The sequence below is a fragment of the Rattus rattus genome, chromosome 7, assembly GCF_011064425.1.
Source record: "Rattus rattus isolate New Zealand chromosome 7, Rrattus_CSIRO_v1, whole genome shotgun sequence".
Lineage (NCBI taxonomy): Eukaryota > Metazoa > Chordata > Mammalia > Rodentia > Muridae > Rattus > Rattus rattus.
The window spans coordinates 51,812,146-51,839,951 of NC_046160.1; the positions used below are offsets into that span (position 1 = coordinate 51,812,146).

The 27,806-nt window shown below is 39.1% G+C and overlaps 1 protein-coding gene across 1 annotated transcript in view; it reads left to right on the forward strand.

Moving 5' to 3' along the window:
* Positions 1–27,806, forward strand: part of Dgkb (diacylglycerol kinase beta) — a 714,793-nt gene that overhangs the window by 662,994 nt on the left and 23,993 nt on the right. The window contains exons 24-25 of the mRNA XM_032907661.1: positions 16,107–16,227; positions 17,447–17,507. Coding sequence (XP_032763552.1) covers positions 16,107–16,227; positions 17,447–17,507 — 182 coding nt within the window. The remainder of the gene's footprint in view (positions 1–16,106; positions 16,228–17,446; positions 17,508–27,806) is intronic.

A 27,806-nucleotide genomic window follows, 5' to 3' on the forward strand; every position in this document is an offset into this window, starting at 1 on the left:
CAGCCTTCTCTGTAGGGAGTTGTATGGTTGTTCAACAGAGGCTCTGATTATCAGTATGTCTGAAAATGTATTTATAGGACATTCTGCCGCAACCCACGTCTCTCCCAACTTTTCCTGCCATGGTTGGTAGTATCAACACTGGAACTGAACCTGCTCGTCTTTATCTGTGTTGAACAATCTCCACTTCCTTCTCAGTAAAGTTATCCATTTTGTCCTTGGAACAACCTTCATTTTTGTACATGGATACAGCATTGTTTGAATTCCTATCATCTTTCAGGAGAATTACCTCAGGGCTTCTCTAACTAAACACTTTGCTTCTTTCTGGCAATCCAATTGAGGTGAATTGTGTGTTGATGCCTCCCCCAGTTCCTATATCGTTTTGTTAACTACAAAGGTAGTGGTACAGAAGGTTGGGGTTTGGGAAGTGATTAGGTCATGAGGTCAATGCTGTCAACACTGGCATTAGTGTCCTTATTTAAATGGTATTAATGAGCCTCCTTTTGGATCCTGTCTTGTGCAAGTCCAGTGAACAGATAAACAGCAGACTTTCACCAGACACTGCTGAAATTTTGATGCTGGATTTCCTATCCTTTAGTGTTAAAAACAGATTCATGTTGTTAAATAGCCAATCCATTATCATCAACCCCTTAAATATTCTTTCAAAACTTCAATCCATGGGCTGGAAGATGGTTCAGGATACTGGAAAAGATGATTGCTACCAAACTTGAGAACCTGAATTGATTCCAGCAACCCATGTGGTCAAATGAGAAAACCAAATCTGTAAAATGATTTCCAATATAAACTCATAATCTTGCAATAATTCCTCATTTGTTTGATTTTTAAATGTTTGAGATTATAATATAAATTACATCAGCTTTCCTCCCTCTCCTCTCCCCAAACCTTCAGATGTACCCCTCCCCCTTGCTCTCTTTGAAATTCATAGCCTCTTTCCCCTACTTGTTCTTTACATTTATATTGTTGTTTAATTGTTGTGTTATCTTCCTTAATACATAACTCCCTCAGTGTGTATACGCTTACTTGTATGCATATGCTTTCAAGGCTGACAGTTCGATATTGAATACAACTGGTGTCCTCTTCCCTGGAGATAACTGTTTCTCCTACTCTCAGAATTCCTTAGTTGCCTGTAGTACTTTTCTAACAGTTGAAATCTAGTGAGTTTTTCCCCATCAATGTTACCAAGTTTATTGGTATATCTTGTTCAAGTCACATTTAAGCAAGCAGCCCAGTCAGTAAAATGTAAATTTTAAAGTGTGGCACACAAGTGATGAACATCCTTCATACACTTTAGTGGAGTTGTTCTTCCTCACTGCTACTATTATTTATTCTGAGTTCTTTAAAAAGAACCTTGGCATCCAACCATCTACAATCTTAACTTTATTTGCAATGCCCTTCTCTGCAAATTCTCAGATCTTGTCCCCAGTGTACATATTTATTTCTTTATCTACATTACAAATATTGCCCCCTCCCTGTCCTGCCTTCCAGAGTTTGTCACCTCCTCTCTCTCTCCTTTGCTTCTGAGAGGCTGGTCCCCCCACATACACAGTCACCCATGCCCACCCCACCACCCTCCCCTATGAATCCCCCTTCATGTCTCTTCATGATTAGGAACGTCCTCTACCACTGAGGACCATATGGACCAGCCCATGTATGCTCTTGATTGGTGGCTTAGCTTCTGGGAGTTCCCAGGAGTCTAGATTAGTTATTATTATTAGGCTTCCTGTGGGGTTACCATCCCTTCAGCTCCTTCAATCCTTCCTCTAATTAAAGCATAGGGGCCCCAGACCTCATTCTAATGGTTGACTCTAAGTCTCTGCATCTGTCTCAGTCAGTTGCTGGTAGAGCCTCTCAGAGGACAGCCATGTTAGGCTCCTCTCTGTTAGCACAACATAGAGCATCAGTAGTAGTTTCAAGGTATGATGCTCGCCCATGGAATAGACTCTAAGGTTGGCTAGTCACTGAATGGCTTTTCCTTCAGTCTCTGCTCCAGTTTTGTCCCTGATTTTCTTGTAGACAGAAACAATTCAGGCTCAAAAACTTTGAAGTTAGGTTGGTGACCTCATCGCTCCACTGGGGGCCCTATCTATCTCCTGGAGGTGGTTCTTGAGGTTCTCTCTCCCCATTGTTGGACATTTCAGCTAACGTCATGCACACTGAGTTCCAGGAGCCTTTCACACACCTGGTCTCTGAGACTTTCTAGAGGTACATATTTCATATTTCCATTCATTCTCCTGGCCCTCTGGGCCTCTCTCATGTCTCCCCTGTACCTAACCCTGCCCCCTTTTCCCCCTTCCCCTCCCCTCTCTCATCTGATCCCTCCCTCCCTCTGCCTTCCATGATTATGGAAGAAAAGATACAGAAAATGTGGTTCATTTACACAATGGAATACTATTCAGCTTTCAAAAAGGAATACACTATGAAATTTACAGGCAGATGGATGGAGCCAGAAAACTTTATCTGAATAAGATAACACAGAACTAAAAGAACATGCATGGCATGTACTCACTGGTATATAGATAATAGCCAAGATGTACAGAATACCCATGATACAACCCACAGACCATAAGAGGTTTACCAAGAAAGAAGGCCAAAGTGAGGATGCTTCAATCCCAATACTGTTTATTCCTCCAGAGGTCTGATGCCACTGTCTGAAGGACAGAAGCTTGAATTCCATACCTATTTAGATGCTGCCAGTCCTCTAAACCTCCATGTGTCGCCCATTCTCCATCCTCTGGCCATAGCCCTTGAATTGTTCTAAAAGCATAGGATCTTTTGTTCCCTTTCCTTTAACCTATACTGTGAAGTAATCAGAGAAATAAAGATGCGCCATGAGACGCAGTGTTCAGGACCTGGGTAATAAACAGGCACATGCTCCTTCCTTTATGATTATTTCGCTTCCTGGGACAATACCTAGCTGCAGCACATAAACTAAAAGGACGTTCCCAAGCTCTAGGCTACAGAATATCGTCTATTATGACTGACTTCATTTCTGTCCTTTCTTTATATTATCACTCTCCCTACACTCTCTACCGACCTTCTGTGTGTGGAGTTGAACAGCTTCCATTTTCCATACTATACTGTTATGCTTTTCACACACACCCATACTTTGGTATATTGTCCATGTGATATAATTTTGTTGGATGAAATAAATGGACAAATGGACAAAAAATTGGGTTAGAATTATGGAACAATATGGATAATATAGCAAATATAGATGTAAAACAACTCAGGGCAATTGAAATTCTTGACAAATTTCCCATCAGGAGGAGACAAGAGAAAAGCCAAAATGGGTAGTTCTGCAAAACTAGGTGCTCTGTTTGTGAGATGTGTGGAAGACCAATGAGGAGCAGGCTAAGAGACTTGTACTTATCATTCTCAACAATGAGACCTAAGGGCTCTTGGCCTAAGAAATTTGTTTTAGTATGTCTTTGTGTGTGTGTGTGTGTGTGTGTGTGTGTGTGTGTGTGTGTGTGTGTGCATGTACTTGGTTTGTTTTGTTTTGTTTTATAATTCTTCAGATTCTCCTAAGCTTGTATTGTAACAAACGTTTTTCTTGTAGTGCTGTTATCCAGAGAGCTAAAAAAATGTATACTGTGTCTAGCACAGAGTTCAATTACACTGATGTACCACCCACACTGCTCGAAGCAAATTTGTTCTCCTTTATAGTAGAGTCCATCACTCTTTTAAATTCTACTTTATACCTAGAACGTCTGTAGAGTGCCATCACTCTGTCCCCTTGTAGCAATGACAGCAATCTGGATCTTACTTCTGGTCCAAGTTCACAGTAAGCCCAATGCTGTCCCTTACCACCTGCAGAGTGTTGGCCTACTTAATCTATCCCCTATTTGACTTCATGGCAGGAATGCCCATACTCCAGTTCTCTCACGAGGCACCCAGTGTAATTGCATTTCATATTTATCTAACCCAAGGGATTCCTTAGCTTATATTTTCACCACCACTCCAATATCTACACTCATGTCTTCTCTCTAAGTCTCTCTCTCTCTCTCTCTCTCTCTCTCTCTCTCTCTCTCTCTCTCTCACACACACACACACACACACACACACACACACACACTTAATTAGTTTACCTCCAATATTTTTCAAGCCACTCTCAAGGAAATGTTGATCCATCAAAAGTGTAGCATTCACAGAATTCATAATTGCATCACTTAAGCATAAAATATATTTAGTCTAGGGTATAAAGAAAGAGAATAAGCAAGAAAATTACTGTGGGATTGATTGAAACAAGAGAGTTAATCACAAGGTAATGCAAGTACTATTCCTCTTTTAGAGATTGGGTAGCTTATCCCAGAAATATTAAATGATTTGCCTGAGATTACCTTTGTAGACAAAGCATAAGTTTGGAATTAAAATCAGAACTTCGAAGACTTGTTTCACTTTAGCACCTTCCATTTGAATCTAGTATTCAGTGCAGCAATACTAAACGTTAAATTAGACAAACATTTCAATACAACTAGCCATGACCTTCAAAATTCAGGCTATTCCTTCCCGTGACTTTCTAGAAACTAAACTGTCAATAGCTGGTACATTTCAAGCCTCTGATACATTTTAATTCACAAGAGTTAGTATCCATTCTCATCCACCAGTTCCCTTGCAGATCCTAAAATATCTTTATACCTTCCTTATTTCAATACCAACCTGACAGTCATTCACCCTTGACTAGAAAATTGTTGATGATGGGTACACGTGTACCAATGTTTAGACCTAGAAAAAATTCAGATAGGATTGTGCATATTTTAAAAACATGATTGTGCACACCTATAAAGCCAACATTCAGGAATCCAAGCAGAAGGACTGATATAAGTTTGAGGGCAATTTGGTCTATGTACCAAGTACCAGGCCAGCTAGTACTAAATCAGGAGACCTTTTAGTAAAAGAGAACCCAAAAACAATGCCCTTGGTTGCTGCCCAGAAATTAAAGGTATCTCCCTATTGTTAAAGACACCAATCACTTCAGATGTATTCCTCAGAGCATTGAGTTGTATCTAACCCAAAAAACTTCTCTCTGAGGGCTAGCTTTTATAGTACCAGAAGGTGCTATGCAAGATGCCAAGAGAAGAAAACAATTCAGCTGTAATGCCTATAAGGTATGACAAGTGATACCTAAAGTTGCAGTAGTGACACATGTCCTAGAAGTAACTAACACCTATCTAATTGGACTTAATGTCTACTCAACAGGATGGGAATACTACCTGGTACTGTCTGGTGACAGCTGGTTAGTTATGTCATGGATTTTAAAGGAGAACCTCCTACTGTACTTTCTTAAACTACTATGACTTCTAACTTCATTCTAAATACTTATACCTACAAAGACATGTAGCTCTCATTCCTGATCAAACAAGATTCTATATATAGATGACAGAGAACATTAGTCAAAGCCACGGGTAGTCAAAAAAGCAAAGAACAATTGATTCCACAATGTGTCCAGACCCAACTGGTACATGAACCACACAACCTGATGCCTAAGGCACAGGAAACATCATGGAAGGAGGAACAGAAAGATTATAAGGACCAGGAGGTCTGCTGTGAGATTGTAAATTCTATAAGTGACAAGGAAGCTACACCCGTGAACCCTCAACAGTAGGGTTGTCTAAACAAGACCTGAACAATGGCACTACCAGTTGATATGCCAATGTGGATGGGGAAATCTCATGGGCATGGCCCCTAGATGAAGAGCTAGAGACAATTAATGATTGTTGAAAAGGGAGACAATTGTATTTGCCTAGGAAAAGACTCCTAATTGCTTATCTAATGCCAAGTGTTTACCTCCATAAGCATAGATATGTAGTGGGTTTGACCTAATGCTGCTTGTACTCTAATGTTAATTTAGGTCCCAAAAACTGCACAAGAGCTGCAGGTCCGAAGGTGCTACCAGTTGGTTCTCTTTGTTAAAGATGATAGCAGCCAATGGCCAGGAAGGGCAGAGTTGGGACTTTTAGGATTTCCGAGGCTTGGGATTGGGGATGGGGAGGACCCACCATGCTGGGAGAGAGAGACGGGCTGCCTAAGAAGAGAGCAGGACAAAGACGCAGCCTAGAACCTAGCGCAGAGTGTGGCCCAGTTGGGCAACCTTCGGGGTCCAGAGCAGCCAAGATAAAACACGGATTTTGGTAAATTGTAACTTTGAATTATCAGCAGGAGGTAGATTCTATTAGTAGTGGATGTTAGGCAGTAGCCCAGCTATTGTGCTAATTAAGGCATATCAAAATATAAAGGCTTTGTGTATGTCTTTCATTCAGGAACGTAAAGCATTGAGGTGAGTAGCGAACCTGACTCTGGGATTTGTTAATTAATTAATTCAAAACATATAAGCAAACTTACTAAACAAACTCAGTACGTACTCATACATTTATTCGTTATTATTAGTAATAAGTAAAGAAAAAGAGGCTATGAATTTGAAATGGAGCGGGGATTTGGGGAGGTTGGAGGCCTTAAAAGGAAGGGAGGATGCTATAATTCTATTTTAAATAAAATAAGAAAGATATTAAGTTTGTTCAAACTAAAGTTCTGTCTTCAATAACACATCGTAATCTGTGTATGAAAAACTGTCTTTGGATCTCCCTTTTTTCGTGGGAGTTGGAAGTTAATGAACTGCAATAAATATTTACACTGTGCCTACTGCTATTGCTATAGGCAATAATGTCTTAGGTTTCTACCTACCCCCAAAGACTTGTACTATACTTCACAAAAGCTAAGTCACTAGTTTTTACGAAAAGTAAATTCTCAGGTATTTCACATCTTGACAGTTGTTGTATAATTTTTTAATGAAAGTTCCTATTCTCTAGGCCAACTGCCACTTTTTAATTCCTCCTCATTACCTCTGTTCTCCTAATTCAAAAGTTTTGTGTGTGTGTGTGTGTGTGTGTGTGAGAGAGAGAGAGAGAGAGAGAGTTTGTGTGTGTGTGTGTATGTGTGTGTGTGTGTGAGAGAGAGAGAGTTTGTGTGTGTATGAGTGTGTGTGTGTGTGTGTGTATGTGTGTTCTATGAAGAGCAAATTCCTTTTGCTGTGTGCAAATTAGCACTCCTATGTGAATCTGTTTAGCTCAAAAACTGGCTTTAGTTCTTTGTGGAGGAAAAGAAAAAGACTGAATAGATGTTGAGGTCAACTCTAAAATGCCACTGGATGATTCATTTCTTTGACCCAAAACCCACACATTTTGAGCCCAATGTTATGAATTTATTAGTCCAAAAGACACATTTGGGTTGGGGGCAGACTAGGTCTATTTCAGACGTAGTGACCTTAGTAGGCTGTATGCATGAGAGAGATTCTGTGACCCATTTAAGCATCTACTCAATAATTCGCACCTTGTTTGATGGATCCTATAAGTGCCAAACCAAAGCTGTTAGTAGGCATTGTTTGAAATGTGTATTTCAGCTGTACAGTCACTTGTTAAGGAACAGACCATGCTAATAATATTTTTTTCCAATAAAGTCAAAACTTATCCTGTAGCTTTACCTGAGAGGGAGAAAAATAAAAGAATAATAGGAAGGGCTTTCACAGAGGCTTTAAACTAGCTAGTAAAAGTGGCACTCAGTACAAACACATTAAAATTCTATTTTCCTTTACAAGTGTTTGGTGCAGATGACCCCCACTGATCTTAAATATATTTCTGTATCTGTAACTGAATAGAGGTTTTCCGTACAGCATGTTCTAATGGCACTCTGGCCTTTAGCCAACAAGGCACTGAATAAGGCTATTTTTAAAATACAGAAGCTGGGAACAGCTGCAGCAATCAAATTTGATAAAAACAGAGAGGAACTTTGCTTTTTTTCTTCTTCTTCTTCTTCTAACGGTTTGTCCAAGTTTAGTCTTCTTTCATAGAACTGCTTTTGTCCTGTTGTATGAAGGGCTACAAGACCAATGAAGTGAAGCCCTTTTAAACAAATAACTTCTATAAGAATACAACTAAAAGGAATCATTTTTCTTTGTACCACGGGGATCAATGCAATGGTGTTTTTGAACTATTATTTTTTTAAAAGTTATATGTCTTGCATGAGTAGGCAGAAGAAAAGTGAAGTGCATGAGTAAAGTCTGTAATCAGAATAAAGGCTTGGCGTCCCCAACCCGCCAGAATAATTCCTCAAAAGGGAAGATAAAGTCCTTTGTTTCTTAGTATTAGGAATCTGAATGTTAGCTCTTAAACATCTCTCACCATCTCCAGTGTTGGAGGGTAGGGACAGAGACCCTTCCAGTGGCTTGGCTTGCTTCTCACATTAATATTTGTCAGCAGAATGCTGAACTTTTCTAAGCCCTGAAATCATATCAGTACTGAACCTTTGCTGAGATAATGAATTGCTTTGTAAAATATAAGGGATTATCTAACCCCCTCGATATGTCTGCATAGAATTGCTTCATTTTCTCCTGTTTTTGAGACTCGAGCTCTTTGGAAACATGCAGTACAAGAGTAATAAATACCATGATACTACTGAACACTGAGAATTTGTATAGTGATGGGTATTTTGTGCTATCTAGGTGCTACCTATGTGGAATGAATTCTTCTGCTAAGTCTGTAATGGATGTGGCAAAGAATGTTGTATTTAAGTATTAACAAATGAAATTAACTCAAAATCCCATTCAAATAAAACTACTTGTGGCAACATCAATTTAGTAATCCAGGACAATAGTACAATTCTTTTTCTGTAGACATAAGGTTATGAAATAAAATTAGCTTACAGAATGGGAAAGAGGAGGGGGAGTTAGGTACAAAATGGAAGGAGTCAGGTGTCCACAAGACTATTCTTATTTGTTAACAGGCAGCCCATTAGATAGGGTGGTCCATCTGTCAGCAATCTGTTATAAGCTTTCAAACAAAAAGACAAACCCAGCAGAATCTTCCCTGGCTAGAATAATTCTTTCCTAGAAGCATTAATGAGTGAAGTACGGTTCATCTTTGTACAGCAAGGTGATGCTTCTAGGAAGGGTATTTGGTTTTGGAAAAGGCAGACTTTTCTCATGTGTGTTCTTGAGGAGAGATTCTCTGTCTTTAATTTCAGCAAAACTCCTTAAGCACTCATATGAACACATGCAATACATGCACATACACGAGCACACGTACATAGACACACACAGTTTTAAATAGGAACAATTATATTCTTAGTGCACAGAGCCTTGAAATCAGCAAGCTTTCAAGGGATCTCTGGCAAGATACCAGACTTCAGGATATAATCCTATATTTTATTGGCACTTAAAGGTTCCAAGTAAAAATTGTTAGGATTTGACTCTGCTTAGCTGTCTAACCTTTCCTGTGAAGACAAACTACCAGAAGAGGAAGATTTACTTCTGAACGGTGATGCTTTTATGCACAATAACCCCAGCTATAATCAAGTCTTTCAATCACTTACCAGAATATGCAATATTTATTTGTAAGCAGGATAGATTAAATATCAAAACAGCTCTGATATACAAGGAAACACTGAGTATAAATCACTATTTTTCATCATTATATTTTGTCTTTATTTGACCTCTCAATATTGAGTTGATGATTTCAAGGGAACCACACTTTTAAGATTCTGTTGAATTCATATATATAACATATATATGCACATATATACATATTTGTATATGTATAAATATGCATATAATTCTTTGATGCTATAATGAAGGAAATCAGAAGTATCTCATTTAAGTTCTACATTTTAAGAAAATAACTGATATTCGTTATTCTTCTAAGAGAGTATTAGAAAACCCAGAGACTGCTTTTAAAGTCCCACTGGCTTTGCATCCCCATTAGGTTGAGATTTAAATGTTTTTGTTTTGTTTTGTTTGGAAAGTAAGGGTTGCTGAAGTCCCTGCTGACTGTGCTCCTTCACTGGCCTCAGTGTTAGGGTGCAGATGCCCCTCCAAAAGCTATTCAGAATCTGCTGACATCAGTCTTCATTCATGAGCACTTGCTTTGTTCAGTGATGGCACTAATATGAGGAGACACATGAAGTAGCTTGGTTTATAGAAGGGGGCAGAGGAGGCAATGCGCTGTGCAAACATTCCCACACACTAATGGCTCATTCACACAGAAAACAAGCGCCAGCCTTCAGCCCCTCCACAAAGCTCAGAGAAAGCAAGTTGACTCGAGAGCCCAGAAGCAGCAGTGTTCCATTCATCCTCTCCTCTCCTCTTACACACTGTGCTTACATTTCCTGATGCTGCACACTGAGGGTAGAAGCCATGGGTAACTGTGGGAAATCTTTAAACTAGTTCTCTATAGATCTTATAAATGAAGTGATTTCTTGGTTTGAGTACCCCGTGGTGAAGATCATTTTTCAAGTGAGCCATTTCCAAGTGATTTACAGGCTCTGAACAGTTCTGGGCACAATGGGGGAAGTTGTTGACAATACACCATACAGGGTTTTCTGGTCTTGTTAGATCTTTGTTAAAAGGTTCAGAATTTTAAAATGTAAACCTATATAGGAGGAGTCAGCTCTGGCCAGTTGTTTTCAAAAAAATCAGATGGCATTAAATGAGACAAAAGATAGGCATGTGATATTACCGTGTGTGTGTACACATGTATGTTAACCATTCACACACTTTTTAGAATTTGTAGGAGGTAGACTTACTAGAATCTTCTCTTTCTTAGAGGTTTTAAAAAATATTTTGGACAGAAACAGTCTCCAAATGTTGATGGAATTTCTTAGCTTTGAGACCGAGATTTGTCTGCGCTTCAGTTCATGTGAATTGGCACCATCAATCGGTGGAATTTTTGTGTTTTTCATTATAGTAGTGAAATCTAAAATAATTAGTATTGTTAATAAAATGACTTTAAGATGTACACTTTTTTAGCCTTCATTATTTTTTTCATCAGTTCTTCCTGTTATACAACAACACAAAATTGAACCCAAACATACCTCATTGGAAAACCATATTTTTCGATCATATGCGAAGACTTAAACACATGCTATATGTTTGCCATCAGTTAGATGTGTATAATAGTATTAACCTCAAAAACTGTTGGGAGTTTTAACTAGGAGAATTCTGCAAAGCCTTTAGAAGACACTATGTTCATAGCAAACATGCAGTGTATACTGTAACTGTTCCTTTCCCTCTGTCAATTGTCCATGATATATGGTCACACAGTCACACAGTATGGTCATTAAGGTATGAAATGTCTGCTACTGTGTTATAACCAGACCTCCCAATAACATGTTACTACTTAAAATCATTCCGGCATCAGCCTCTTTTAAATTTTGCATCTTCTCAATACTGGCAGGCATGGAAAGAGATTAAATCATGTGAATTAGACACCAGTAGACACTGGATGTGACTAAGGTGAAAGAATCTTTGAAGTGGTCTCTTCTTTTCCTTTGAACTTTTAAATGTTGATTGTGGAAATTGGTTTGTAGCTATTGTAGGCTGTGTGTCAGCCTAACATACATTAAGACCAATGACCATGACCATGACCGTCAGTTTAATCTCCAGTTTAAAAAAAAATAGTTAAAAAAGAATAGATCACTCTGGCTCCTTGCTCATGTCTTAAACTCTTGCATGATAAAGAAAACATTACCAGGAAGCACATGATCTACACATGTGCAGAAGATAAAGCGTCATTGATGGGCAAAGGCCAAATGTGGACTTGCTAAGTGGGGATGTAATTAGGAATTCATTGTTATGATAAAATGCACCTGTTAGTTACCCCCTCGGCTCCCACAGTGGGGCAGCATGCTGCTGGATGCCATACACAAGCAGGATTTTCTTGCTCTGGTTCACATCTCCCTCCTCTCCCTTCGGGACAGATTATTCTGTGAAATGCTGCAACCCACTCTCAGTCTGCATTTGCACTGCACCCTCTTCTGTTCTCTCGCATATGGCCGTCTGAAACAATTACATAATGAGACATATTATCAGGGCCTGCCTGTCAAGATGAAGAGACTATGAATAAATATTACCCACTTATTAGCTCCACTCCTCCTGTGCCTCCAAGATTCAGATTTTACTCTCATATCCCTAGTTTTCTGTGTGATAAAAACAGCCCATTACCAATATTCAGGAAAGGATTTGAAAAATCAAAGGCAGGGCTGGGGCTGAGGCTAGAGACAGAACATGCCTACACCATGTTAAGCACTGGGATCCGTTCACTGTACCACAGCAACAATCAGAATCTTAAGTTCCCTTGGCTATTCAGTTGAAATGTGCTGACTTTCCTAAGGCTGATGTTGAGCCCTCTTCTCTTTCTTATTTTATAAATATTATTCATAACAAAGTTAAAGAAAAGCAGGGTCTATCTCAGGAGATGAACACACATCCTAAGTCAGATATTTTTTCATTTGTTTATTCAGTGTGTGTGTGTGCGTGCGTGCGTGTGTGTGTGTGCGTGCGTGCGTGCGTGTGTGTGCGTGTGTGTGTGTGTGTGTGTGTGTGTGTGTGTGTGTGTGTGTTTGTCACAGCTTATATGTGAAGGTCAGAGGACAATTTGTATTAATTTGTTTTCCTCCTTCCATGTGGATTCAGGGTTTCCACTTCAGGGCAACAGGCTTGGGCAGGGTTGAAAACAATTGCCTCTACTCTCTGAGCCATTTCACCAGCCTTTTGGGTTACTTGATGCTCAATAAGTGACCTCCAGAAAGAGTGACTCACCTAGCTCTCTAGGACTGACTATAATTTTGCCTTCCTGTCTAAGTTGATTTTTTTGACACTTGAAAAAGTGAACAAGAATTTAATGACTGAGCATAAAGGAACATGCTAGCCATCCAAGTTCTTTTCATATAAATTGGAAACATTGATGTTTTATGATAAATCTATATTTAGCAAATGGATCATGACAAGTCCTACATGAATGTAGTGAGACAAACAGCTGGGTACCACATGGATGTGGACTCTGATGTGTGGCCAGATGTTATGCCTTCCAGGCCACTGACATCATTTTATATCTGTAACAGCAAACTAAAACTAATGTCTGTGATCTGAAAGAGTTAACATTTTTCTTAAGCAGAGGTAGACAAACATTCTTGTAAAGACTCATACAGCAAACATTTTCGGGACCCATATTGTCCCTGACACAGAACTCAGACATCTTGTCTTCCGAGTGCTAGATAGCCACAGAACTTTAGTAATTATGAAAATTAGCTTAACAACAATGAAATTATTTTACGTAGTTCTGATGTCACAATATATTATTGTTAAATACTTAGCACTCGCTTTATACATGTGTGTGTGTGTGTGTGTTTGTTTGTATGCGTCACTCTTAATTCATAACTCATGGGAAAAGGGACAGTGCCGTGAACTTTTGCTCAGGAGCTACAGTTTGTTACAATTCTTCTAAAATTATAAAGCCATTGCCAAGGGTCACATTATTTCATTAAATGAATGTTATCATACAGTGTGCTTTGCAAGATGAGAGGTGAAAAGTCTTTAATGTTTTAAGAGTTACTAGAAACAGGAACAATTTGACAATATACAGATGGAATTTGTTTGTCCAAAGTAGGTCAAGATCTTAATCTCAATGATCACAGACAGACAAGTGGATCATGGAGCATCAAAATGCCAACATATTATGGGAACCAATTCCACAGCTCAAATGTAAAGTTGGTTGGGTTTTTATTTTTGCTTCTCCTTTTCTTTCCTCCTAATACCTAATTAAAATGGACATGGTATTTCTTTATCCTTGTTTGTGTTCCTCAATATTCTCCCATTCCCAAAGTACTCTTTTCATACAAGGGCATGAAAATTTGAAAGTTCAAGTCGTCTGAATGCACTAGCTATATCTTCTTTACTGATTATTAATAGTAGAATTGATTTGCAGGGTATTTTTTCCATGGAGAAGAAGACAAATTAAAGATAAAACGCAGCAGGAGGGTGGTAGACGGTAGCAATATGGTGTGGGTGTAGACAAATCCCTGTGATTCATAGAAAAGTTAGGGCTCACAGATCAACACTGTTGTGAGAAACTGCCTCACTTGTAGAATAGTTTCCAGTCTTAGATCATTAGAAAAAGATTGCATAAAATCTCACCTATTTTCAGGACTGAGAAGTACAAATCACAACTCCAAATCCATGCTCCTTCTGGAAGATGCACTTTCTACCTATTACCTCGCTCACATCTGGGCCCTTAGCACCTGCCATGATGCCACTTTCTGGTTGACATATACCTAAGAAATGTGAACACTAACACCCAAACTAGGGAGCCAAGCACATTTGAGTGTCGGCTACAGCTGAAAGAATATGTTTCTATTCCTTGTCCATCTGTTCTTGGCAACAGAAATTTAAGCTAAAAACAGAGAATAAGCTTCTGAGAAACAAGTCTAAATAGGGTGACAGCAGCAAAATGGATGCTCTAAGGTTTCAAGCCTAAGTCGTAACTTGGTAAAGCCGGTTTTGTACCTGAATGGTTGTTTTTATTTGGGACTACTTCCTGCTGCAACTGCAGTGTTACATTTTTAAAATAACATTCTTTATCATTCAGTTTAAGATACATTGCCTTGGCCACATATTCTGTTTTAAGTGCTGCTGTTCCCCTTTGCAGTGATCATGAGTCTAGTGAAGTTTTGAGGGTTTCAGAGTGCTTTTCACAGTGGTTGAATCCCACTGAGCATGAATCACTAAGAACTCAGAACTCTGAGATATCACATACTCCTTAGTAATGAGTGAAAGCTCTCTGTACAAGATGGATCCCACACAAACACATTTGCTTCTCCCCAAGTTTAACACTGACTTTACAGAGCTGCCAAGCATTTATCTTGTATAATTGCTGTGGCTTCCCACTGTGTGCTACCTCCTCCAGACTTCCTTTTGCTATTAAAACATTACCAAATTATTTATTTACAACTATAAAAAAACACCAAGAACATAACAAAGAATACCATACCGGACATTTTGCCATATGCCTTTAATTTCAGCAGAACAAGTGGATATCTGGTTTGAGCCCATCCTAATCTGAATATCAAGTTCACAGCCACCACGTCTACACATTGAAACCCTGTATCAAAAAAAAAAAAAAGGAAAGAAAGAAGAAAAGAAAGAGAAAAGGTAAAACAGAGAGCATCACAAAAACAAGACCATGTGTGGTCACTATGGTACATGAATCCTATCAGAATCTTAGCACTCTGCAGTCTATAAATGAGCTAGTCTACTTTCAACGTGTGGGGGCAGGTTCCCCTGAGATTTAACTGGTCGGAGGAGACATGCTGCTTTCTGAATGAGTACAAACCTTTAAAAGAGCTTGTGACTTACAAAGTACAATGCTTGCGAGGAATGCATCTATATTCTTAAGTATCTCCTGTGCAGAATACCAGTGTACATTGTTTACACTTTAGAGTACGTAGGTTCAACTTTGTCATTATCATTTTATTTGGTATGTGAATATTTTAAAAGTGGTCCTCTAATTTTCTGTTTCATTAAGTTGGTTTAGAAGAGGTATCAATGATATTTGTCTGTGATACAAGCTTAATGGATACTAAAGAGGTGGCACCTAGAAGTACCAGTCCCTTTCTGGAGTCTTTGTTATTAATTATAAAATGATTTTGCAATGTGCTAATTATCTCATCTGTTCTTAAATGTCATTTTGGTACAGTATATATTCCTTAATCTGAGGGAGTGTTTCCAGAAACTTCTATCATTTCTTCAACTTTAAGCTACCCTGTATACAAGCCACTTGATGAAATAAGACGCCATCTTGATAACTTATGAAATAAGCTTCAACTCCATGATCTTCAAGGCCCCTTGTTTGAGGAATTTAACAAAATCATGTCTAACAGCAGATCTGTATGCTGTATTTATAGTGATGAAATGTGTACTTTGCTGCCAAATGTGTGATGTGGGCTGTATAGCTCTTCCGTGTATACATGTGGAATAACATCAAGTTTGTTGATGTTAGAAACTACTGGTATGCTTCTTTTGGTATTATTTGGCTCTGAATTTGTTCTTGCTCCTTGTTTTAGAATAAGCTGACAGCAAATAGTTTTCCGTAGAGCCTCAGAGATTAGTTATACTAACACTTACAGAAGTACAATGTTTTCTGCATTGCTTCTGATTTTCAAGACAGACACTTTGCGAAGTGGCTTCTATACTTCCATATGATATGGTGTCATTTCTGTAGACATGCACATGCACTAAGATTGACCAGGTTTCTATTTTCTTTCAGATCTGAGTGATCAGCTACTGGAGGTTGTTGGCTTGGAAGGAGCAATGGAAATGGGCCAAATATACACGGGGCTGAAGAGTGCTGGCCGGCGGCTGGCTCAGTGCTCCTCTGTGGTTATCAGGTAGTTCTTTAGCTCTAATTGACAGTATGCTTTGATATCTAACTGATAGTGATATCTATCTTATTTTTGTTTCAACTGATCAATGGTTCAAACATGTATTTCAAAATGATAGAAATTAACAAATTTTACAGTTTTAGTAGCTACTTCTTATCAGATTCTATACAATCTATTCTCGTATTTATTACCATGGTGCTTTGTTTACATTTTTATAACTGTGACCAAAACAAATGAGGAAACATATTATAAGAGGGTGGGTTTATTTTGCTCAGGGTAGATGAGTGTCAGCAGATCAAGTTGTAGCAGATCAGTTGGATGGATCATGGCAACCAGGAATAAAAGAGAGGGGAAGGCTAGGGACAGCATACTCCCAAGAACCTAATCGCAGTGCTCAACTTCTTCCACCAAGGGTCTACCTACTGAAACGTCTAGAAATTCCCAAACTATCAGCTAGGCTTCTCATATTCAACATATGAGTGTATGGAAGATATTTCCATTCAATCATAATCTATAGATGTTCCAACTAATGTGGGAATTTAATCTATCCCTGTGTTCATTCACGCTCAAGTTGCTGAAGCACCAAAGAATTTACTAGACAAATTATCCAAAGGAGGAAGAACAAACTACTGCTGTTCTCTAAATTCCATTTTTCTCATGCGCTAAAGCACAGCATTCTTCTTGTAAACCTAAATTATAAATAAGTTCACAATAAACTTTCCAATGTTTGAATTTTTCACAGTATTTCACCTATAGAAAACCGTAGAAAGTACTTTGAACAAAATAAAACAAGTTGTGGTGGAGTTACATTAAATCTTAATATGTGAACGTGTTGGTCCTAGAAAGTCTTAGACACCCAACATGTTTTTGTAAGGTTTACAATGCATGTGGTGGTGGTGTTGCCTGTGCTGGTGGTAGAATTGTGCATGTCAACAAGGAGGCTCTTTGGTTTTAGGAATTCTAATTGTCTCTTTGAACACAAACCCTGATATTTTCATTTGGCATTAGAATTAATCTTTATGTCACCACATTTACCAGGAAGCTTTTAACATTCTTGTGACCAAGGAACCTTTCAGAGTGTTCATTAATAGTTAATGAAATTCCCCTTTCAGAAGAGGTCAGCAGTGATCGTATTTGCCTTCCTTGGACTTACCATCTTATGTTTTACGGATAATCTGTTATATTAAATATTTTAGCATTATAGTTAAAGTGATTTTTTCCCCAGGACAAGCAAGTCACTGCCAATGCAGATTGATGGAGAGCCATGGATGCAGACCCCATGCACAGTGAGTATCAAATGGAGGAGAATCATTACCAGTATTACTTTTGCTTTCTACAGATCATGTATTTCTGTGGCTATGTTATCCCAGTATCTAATTTTCATCCTGTCTTCTCTAGAAACTATTCACCAATTCCATTTCTTCTCTTTGTTTATATAAAAAAAAATATTGCATTAAATCTGGAAGCACTGTCAGATACCAAAGGCCAACTGACAAAGCAAAATACTGATAAAATGTCTCAAATCTCTTAGGATTTATCTTCATATTCATTATAAGAAAACTGGTTATAGCACTTTGAAACATACAAAAGGAAAATCTGCTGATGTACTATTAAGTAATATCTTGGTTGTTTCTGAACATTTCTTATAGTTACTAGAGGCTAATAAGTTCTAGGAAATAAAATAAATTCTTTTTTTTTTCTTGATAACTGCCATTCTAATGGAGGTAAGATAGAGTCTCAATGTTTTGACGTGCATTTATTTGAAGGACACTGGTTGGATAATTTTTCTTCAGGTTTATTAACTCTTAATATTTCATATTTTGAAAAAATTCTGTTCATCTCATAACATATCTGTTCACTGGACTGTTTAATTTGTTTTGTTTAGTTATCTTGACTTTTTGTGTATTCCAGATGGTAGTACCTGTAAGTTGGACAGCTAAGAAATTTTTCCTCTTATTCTGTAAGCTGCCTCTTCATTTCTCCCGCTAATTCTCTTGATGTTCAGAACCTTTTTTTTTATTTCACGAATTCTCATTTGTTCATTGTTGACATTATTTCCTGAATAAGGAAAGCCCTGTTTATAGAGTTCTTTCCAGAAACCTTTATTTTTATGTGTTTGCTCTACTTTCTCCTTCACCAGTTTTAGAGATTGGGGTCTGATATCAATGTCTCTGATTGGTTTAGAATTGATATATGTACAAGATGAGAGTCAGGAGTCTAGTTTTATACTTCTATAGGTAGATATCCAGTTTCCCATCACCACCTGATACAGATGCTTAGACTGATGATTTTCAAATGCTCTCTGCTCTCCCTTACTCTAAATTACAGATATCTTTTTTTCGTCTTTCACTTTCTAGATTTTATGCATTTGTGCTTTGCTTGGTATCTTTAGACTCTGAATGGCACTGCTATGGTCACATTTACAGTGTCATGGACATTAAGTGTTGTTGTTGTTAAGAGTTACCAATTGTCATAGTTAAGGTTACTGTTGTTGTGATGAAGTACAAGACCAAAAGCAACTTGTGAAGGAAACACTTTACTTGGCCTACATATCCCAAGTCACAGCACACTGAGACCATGCAAGACAGGAACTGAAACTGGGCAGGAACCTGGAGGTAGGATCTGAGGCAGAAGCCATGGAAGGATGCTGCCTAGTGGTTTTTCCTCACCATTCCTTGCTCAGCTTCCTTTCTTCTAGACCTAAGACTATCAGATAATACTGGGCTTAGCCCACCTGCATCAACAGCTTAGAGCATGCCCTATAAGCTTGCCTAAAATCTAAGTTTTGTAGAGACATTTTCTCAATTGGGCCTCTCCTCCCAGATGATTCTAAATTGTGTCAAGTTGATACAAAACTAGTGCACACACTAGTGGTGGTGAAAATTGTGCTCTTGATGATGGTATTGATGTTTGGAATGTTAGTGGTAACAGAAGTTATGACAATGACGATAATGCACTAGAAAACAATAATACTAGTTATGATGGCTATTGTAGAAATTGTTGTAAACTTGTTGTCATGGTAGTGATTACTTTTTATTATGTAGGATGGCAATGGTCATGGGAACACTTACCTTTAATGGAAGACCATTGTTGCTCAATCATGCTCACAAGAGAATAAGTAAAACTAAAGCAAAAACAGTGGAACCAAACATCTTTGCATTATTTCAGATGCCACAGTGGTCTTGAATAAAGACCCCTGATACTTCATATGCCCAGCTATCAAAATACTTAATCAATGAGTAGGGGTACATGTAATTCTCTCTCTCTCCCTCTCTCTCTCCCTCTCTCTCTCTCTCTCAATCTCTCTCTCCCTCTTCCTTACACACACACACACACACACACACACACACACACACACACACACAGTAGAACTAAACTAAAACATTTTGTCTTATTCCAGTGCTAATACATAGCAGACTAGTAACTAAAACCATGCAACTGGATCCCAAGGAGTCACAATTTCTTTACTCTTCCCACAGCAATCCCAAGGTGATAACATCCTGGGTGGCTTAAGTTCTCTCTGGGCTAAGGTCTAGGGCAAGTCACTAGCTTGGGTTTCTAGTTCTTGCAAGGACTATGTCTATGGATATTTAAATTTTTAGACTAGCTTTAACTGTTTAACATAAGCACTTCTGACACTGATTTGAACTTTTCTCTTACAATTAGTAGCAGGATACTTACTTCATTTACCAATTGTTATGATCTACAATTGTTAAATTAATAAGTTTATACAATATAAATTTAAATTTTTCTTTTTATAAATGTACTTATCCATTTAAAACATTTATTGTAGGTTTCAGTGGGCCAAAAACTATACCATGCTGAGGTTTATTACTGTTAATTTGAATTTTGGAATATTCTACTTTTCCTAGAACCACATGGGACTTTGAACTTTAAATTTTATTTTAACTGAAGAGAATATTTAATATTCTTAGCAGTTGTATAGCTTAACTAGAGAGAGGGTTTTTTTCCTTCAATAAAATAGCACAATGTTTTTCTTACAGAACATAAGAAATTATAGAATGTTAAAATTCTCTGCTAAATTTAAATATCCATAAGCTGATATTCGATTTATGAAGGAGTTTCTCTAGTTATAATTTTAGAGAAACCAGAAGGTCTGTTTTCTTTTGAATCACATAGATGGTAGAGAAGGGCAAAAAATGCATATGTCTTGAGTCTTAAATCAATTAATATAAGTTTTATAAAATCAATACAGATTATTGAAATGGATTATAGTGATAGTTGTTTAACAATGAAAATCTTCCTGGCAACAGTGAAATTAAAATGGCATTAAAATAGGTTGAATGTTTTATCAGAATGAAAAATGTTAAGTAATGTCAAGAAAAAAAATCAAAGTAATGTTTATTTATAAATTGCACCAGAGCTGCATCACAAATATCAAGAAAAGTAAAAAAAAAGAGATTTAAATTCATATTTTATAATTCCTTTCATGACTTTCTAAATTCTCCCACTAAGAAACAGTCAAATATCCCTGTGATCACAATATGTTAGCATTCACGACAGTAACAAAGAGTGGATTTTAGCCTAGTAATTACCTTTATCATTTTAGTAAACATATTTAAAGCAGGAGATATTGATTCTAGAAGAATGCACATTGATATGGATGGTTTGGAAGAGTTGCCTATAAGCTGGACTCTCCAGCCTCTCTTTACATTCTAACTTCTGCCTCCTGGGCACACAGAACATACTGACTCTATGAACCATGCATTCATGAAATTCAAAGGCAGTCCAGAAACTGGAAGAAGACAGATTAAAATAATAGGATAGGGCATAGCACAGACCACAGATTTCCTTTCATATTTGTACACCAAACGTGCCCTATTTTTTGCAGTTGATACTGTTTTATTTTACTTTATTGGTTATTTTTTATTTACATTTTAAATGTTATCCTCCTTTCCCAGTTACACCCTCATCCCGTCCCATGACCTCCTGCTTCTATGAGGTACTGCCACCCTCTCCCTCCTCAGAGCCCTAGCATTCCCCTATGCAGGGCCAGGAGTCTCCTCTCCCATTGATGCCAGACAATGCCATCCTCTGCTACATATGCAACTGGAGCCATGGGTCCGTCAATGTGTACTCTTTGGTTGGTTGTTTAGTCCCTGGGAGCTCTGAGGGCGGGGGTCTGGGTGGATGGTATTGTTGTACTTTCTGTGGGGTTGATAACCACTTCAACTCCTTCAATCTTTCCCCTGACTCCTCCATTGGGATTCCTTGCGCTTAGTCCAATGGTTGGCTGTGTGTTTCCGCATCTGTATTGTTCAGACACTGGCAGAGCCTCTCGGGGACAGCCATATCAGACTCCTGTCAACAAGCGCTTCTTGGCATCGACAATAGTGTCTGGGTTTGGTGTCTGCAGATGGGATGGCTCTCTAAGTGGAACAGTCTCTGGATGGCCTTTCCTTCAGTCTCTGCTCTACTCTTTGTCCTTGCATTTCTTTTTGACAGGAGGAATTCTGGATTGATATTTTTGAGGTGGGTGGGTAGCCCTATCCCCAACCCAGGGCTGTGCTTATCCACTGAATATGATCTCAGTAGGTACTCTCTCCCCTTTGTTGGGTATTTCAGCTAATGTCATTCCTGTTGGATCCTGGGAACCTCTTAGTTTCCTGGCATCTGGGACTTTCAGTGGTTACCCCCCAGTTCTCCATCCCCTACTGCTACACATCTCCATTCAATTTCCCGACTCTCTTTACTTCTCCCAGTCATCTCCTCCCACACCTGATCCTGCCCCCTTTTTTCCCTCGCCCTCCTTTCTCCCTCCCAGACTCCTCCCTCTTTCTAACTCCCATGATTATTTTTGTCAATATGAAGTGACTACACAAAGCTTCAGGTACCTTGATTACGGCCTCCCCAAATACACCACGTACTTGCTTTCTTGCAAACTCCCACTGACCAATATTAATGATTCTTGCTCCTCTGCATTACTCACACAGTTCTTCCAGAACTGGACACCTTGGTCCTCGTATACCACATTCACTATGCCCTAAACCAACCAACATTTCCACTTAATTACATAATTCCATGTCTGCAATCTTTTCCTTTCTCTCCAAGGCTAGCACCAGCGTCTTAAACTTGTCCCATTACATGTCATTATGTGCCTGACTTCTGGAGAGGGGCTACACATGCTCCCATCCCGATTGTGGTCCCCTTTTCATTTACTTTGGCGATCCTCTAGTATTTTCACTGTGGAACATAGTTTAACCATAACCCTTTCTACTTAGAATTTTTCAGGAGTTCCTGAATGAACATACCTTAAGTTTTCTTTTTAAAAGTTTCTTCTTCTACTTCCTCTTTCGCATATTTCCATGTACTTCCCAAGGTTCTGGATAAATTTTTCTCCCTTTCCTAACAATGGACACAAGTTGTTCTTTGGGACAGTCTTTGCTATTTTGCCTCCACAGAGCCCGTTGTAGGCATTGCCATTCCAGCCCACTCCCCCGTAAGTCTCCCCCCAACACACATTCTCCTCGCCACTTCTTCAAGCATCAGCTCCAGTATCTGCTGCCTGTGAAAGCATCAACCACATCACAGTGAAAATACAGTCATTTCCGCTCCCTGTACACACGAATTCCCTGTAGTTGCGGACCATCAATTTGGACCTCCCTGCACTCTCGGGATGCAAAACTCTTCTTCCTGCATAATTTGGTTGCCAGTACCAAGTAAACTATGAATTTATAAATTTCTTAAATACTTCTTGGGGTAGTATAGCATTTTAAAACATGCTTTCTACTAAATCTTCTCTCACTGAACATAATGTAGTTTGGCTAGCAATTCATTCACATATTTTCATATCTAAATACATGTTAAAGTTATTTTGAGTTATCTTTATTCATTATATTCTCAAAGCAAAGAGCTTGAATGTATCATGGATGGAATACTTTCCCAATCTCCAAAGATTAAATCCTTCTGTTTCCTGGTGTGGTATAGCTTAAACTTTTCTGGCTACTTCTGTAGTATTGGTTGTCTATTTATTGGACATATCCTGGAGATTGTGTTCTGTAAAGGATGTGAAATTATGAGAGTTGACAGCTGTGTATTAGTCATTACCTGTGACACCTTTGCAAAACCTGATGCCCATGGAGTTTTAATACAACATCATCTTGCTGCTTTCTCTATGATTAAGGACAAGAAAAAGTTCCTGAAACTTTTTTCCATACTGCAGAGAATAGAAAGTCATGAACAGATCATAATTGAGTGATAAAATGACAACAGTTAAAATCTGAATGTTCTTTGGAGTGATAGCTGACATCAAGTCATCCTCTCAGAAGCATTTAGAAGTGGTTGCTCTCCTGAGCCCTTCTATAATCCTCCCTTAAAATCTGCTTGCTCCATTTTAATTTCCAATGTAACTAAATTGTGTCAGACTATAAACTGTAGCAGAGGGCCACCTTTAGTCAAATAGCATTTTTATCACTATTTGATAATGATCATTGAGTTATATTTCTCAACCTAACCAAAGCCATCAATCACACAATTGCTCCAAGTAACACTGAGTACCACCTTGTACAGCTACGACTCCTTTGACCCCCAAGTTCAGTGTCTCTTTATTCCCTCTTTGAGTGCAATTTAGTGTCCTTGTCATAGTGTTAAATTATCCTCCTGGTACCCACTCACACAGATCTTCCCCTGATTTTCCCCTTGCCTTCTCCTCTGAGAAGGGGAAGACCCCCACTGTATTGCCTCCTCATAGAGTCTGCTAGCTCAATAAGTCACTGCAGGACTAGGTACATTCTCTTCCACTGAGGCCAGACAAGGAGGCCCGGTTTGGGGAACAGAATCCACAGAAAGGCAACAGATTCAAGGACAGCCCCTGCTCTAGTTGTTGGAGGACCTGCATGGAGATGAAGCTACACTTCTGCTACACATGTGGGGGTGGGGTGGGGGTAGTAGGTCCAGCCCATACTCATTCTTTGGTTGGTGGTTCAGTCTCTGAGACCCCTTAAGGGTCTAAGTTAGTTGACTGTTAGTCTTCCTGTGGAGTCCCTGTTCTCTTTGTGTACCTTAATCCTTCCTCCAACTCTCAATAATACTCCTTGAGCTCCATCTAATGTTTGCCTGTGGGTCTCTGTATCTGGTTCTGGTGGCTGTCCGGTGGAGTCTCTGAGAGGACGTTTTTGCCATTTTCCTGACTGCAAGCTTAAGAGAATATCAGTAATAGTGTCAGGGATTGGTTCTTGCCCATGAGATGTGTCTCAATTTAGGGTAGTCATTGGTTGGTGATTCCTTTTGTCTCTGTTCGGTTTTTGTTTCTGCACAACTTGCAGGCAGATCATATTGTGGGTGGAAGGTTTTGTGGGTGGGTTTCGGTCCTTATTCCTCCACTGAGTGTCCTGCCTGGGTGTAGAAAGTGGCCACTTCAGGATCCATATGCCCCAATGCTAAGAGTGTCAGCTAGAGTCACTCCCATAGCCAGCCTGGTTCCTCCACGTGTCTCTGGAATGTCCTAAAGATGTCCATCTCTAGCCCACCAGTGACTTCCCTTCTTTATTCATTGCTCTCCGTACACCAGATCCACTCCCAGGCCTAGATGCCCTCCCACAAGAATCTGTGTGAGAGGGTACTGGGAAGAGAGTGTGGCTGACATTGGGATATAAAGTGAATAAACAAACAAACAAACAAACAAACCTCTGAAAGCTGGGACCAGTCATTGGGGCTATAGAAGTACTTACAGATTCCTTGGTGTTTCAGCTCGCTTTTGTGCTATACCTAAAATTCCATTTTCTAGTTTGAGGTTCTCTGGTCTCCAAGAAAGCTGTCAGCCAAACTGTAGCCTCTTCCTACTACTTTCCAGAATGCAGGATTGACATACCTTTCCCTAAAATTGACTGTTGTTGCTTGGTTTGTTTGTTTTCTTTTATTGAAAATAAATTTGTTTCTTGTGCAATATATCTGATTATAGTTTCCCTTCCCTCTACTCCTCCCAGGTACTGCCCAATGGCAGTCTTAGACAACTCTCTCTGATGCAAAGTGAATTTTTCTTAACGACGGGGGTGAAAACTGCATTTCTCTCTGAGTATAATAAGTATTTAGACTGCATTTAGGAAAGCAACAGTAGTGGGTTCTCCTCTAGGATCCTGGATCTCACTAAGTGGCTATCTATAGCTGGTTAGGTTTTCAGTGGTAGACATCATTCTCAACCTGTTTGGTGGACATTAAGTCCAATTAAACAGGTATTGTTTTCTGCTAGTATCGCATAACACTATTGTACCTTCATGGTTATCTCAGCGTACTAGCCATTGCTCTGTTTCATAGGCATCACAACTACATAGGACTAATGATGGCTTTAAAGATTCCAAAGGATTCCTTGGCATCTTGCATAGCACCTCCTGGTATTATAAAAGCTAGACTTCAGTGAGGAGGCTTTAAGTTCAGATCCAGCTCAAATCTTCTGAGTTCTGAGTTCAATATGTATACTGTCTTTACCAGTAAGTACTTTCCTTCACTGTCTGAGAAGCAACCAATAATTAGAGCAATTGCCTATGTTATTTTGGGTACCTCTTGAATGATCTAGGCCAATAACTCAAAAGAAGGTCTCTTGTGGTACTGGATGTTTCTTAGATAGTCTTTGACTCTTGTGTGAACCCTGCCAGCCTACCAATCCTTATCTTCATAGAATAGATTTCTAAGATCAGCCTCTTGATTTTTGTAATGTTTGACTCTTGGAATTTTGAGTTCCTTTTCTCTTGTGGTAAATTCTTCAATCCAGATAAGCCCGTGCAGTGAAAACACAACTCAGTTAATATGAATACAAGCTGCGTGCCTAGATTGAGCAGATCTACCACTGCACTGCTCTATTCCCCAGCTATGAGATCCCTCATAACTTGCAGTTTCTCCAGGCCTCTTGCTTCATCTCCATCTTCCTTCCACCTCCTCTCCTCTGTCATCCCCCTCTCCCTTCCTCTCTCCTCCCAACTCTTCAGCCCCACTTTTCCTTCCCTGCTCCATCACTTGCTCTAGCCCTTATTTTACAATCTAAAATGGGGAGAAGGTCCCAATGAAGTCACCTGGATGAGTGTGTGTTTCACACTCCCATCCTTTTGGGCAGTGCCTCTTGGGCAGTGCCTCTTGGGCAAGTGTAATTAGCATCAGAATACAAACAGCACTAAGGCAACCCACACTTCACCTACAGACATAAGGCTTTAGTTCTCTGGATCAACCTTGTAGACAGACAGACAGACAGACAGACAGATTATAGTTTGATCATGGTTTTACCTTCCTAATCTCCTCTCTAATTTTCCCTACCTTCCCACCCATCCAACTCTCTAACTTCTTTCTTTCTATCTTTGGAAAACAAACAGGTTAAAACAAACAAACAAACAAACAAACAAACAAAACCCAAACTGAACACTTAAAATGGAGCCTACTCTAAAGGTGTGGAAGACGCAGGCAGACAGGACTCTTCTTTGTTCTTCTGAGGCCTTAATTTCTCTACCAGAGGAGGTTTCTCCTCTTCTGAGTTTTTGGCAGCTGTCTCTGTCATGCAATTGAAAAAAGGGCCAGCATGGTGGGCATTGACTTATGGGGGAGCAAGAGGTACTTCACTACTCTCTAAGGTGAATGGTTCTCATTTCCTACCCCATGAATTAGGAACAGACTTCTCGTGGACCTTTCCATATGTATCTCTGTGCTTCATACCTTCTATAAATGAAATCGTTGTCTTTAAAGGCAATCCGGGAAGAACAAGAGAAGTAGGGTAGAATTCGAAAACCTGATGCTTCATTTGATTCAATTCATACTCTAAATTCTTCCCCTGATCTGCCTGGGTTGATTTTGAGCCTTTTCTGATAGCTGCCTCAAGTTGTCTGCCCAGGGTCTCTGGTACTTTCAGGGACTGTATCGTGCCTCAGACTCAATTTTTACTGATGGCGGGACCCTGTCCCTTTACATCAAGTGTTATTGCCTCGGGCTGTTTTGAGATCTGTTTAAATTCCCTCCATCATCTCAGCATTTTATCATCCACAAGTGTCCATCTGCTGACTTGGAAACTTCACAATATATTTTCCACTTCCGTATCTTTTACAGAACCACCAAACAAGTCTTATAAATACCCTAAAACTGTTAAAAATCTTACCCATCTTGAAATCGTTCATTCATTTTTCTTCTCTACACCTTAGCCCAGAATGTAGGCAATCTAAGAAGATATATATCTCATTGTTTGAATGAAAATAACTCATGATAACAGCATTAACTCTGTCACTTACCTATACAGATAACACTAATATGTTAGGTATTTCTGTGTGTCAGTAATGATTTAGGTAAGTACATAGAATTTTTTGTTGAAGATTTCTTTGTAGATGGAGACATTTCCATGATGTTGGACACGAGAGAGTAAAGGAGACTTTTAGTCTGTGTCATTCTGTTTCGGTGCTATTGAAAGTCATGAGGCAGTTACAGGGCTCTCCCCAACCTGTTTTCTATGTTAGTTGTGTCCTCTGCTCTTCATGTTTATTTGCCAAAGAACAGAAGGTTCAAGAGAAGAAATGGCAGACTTTGGAAGTTTTTCTGCACATAGCTGATGAGGAAAGAAGTGTGGATATACAATAGACAGGCAGTCCAGGAATGCC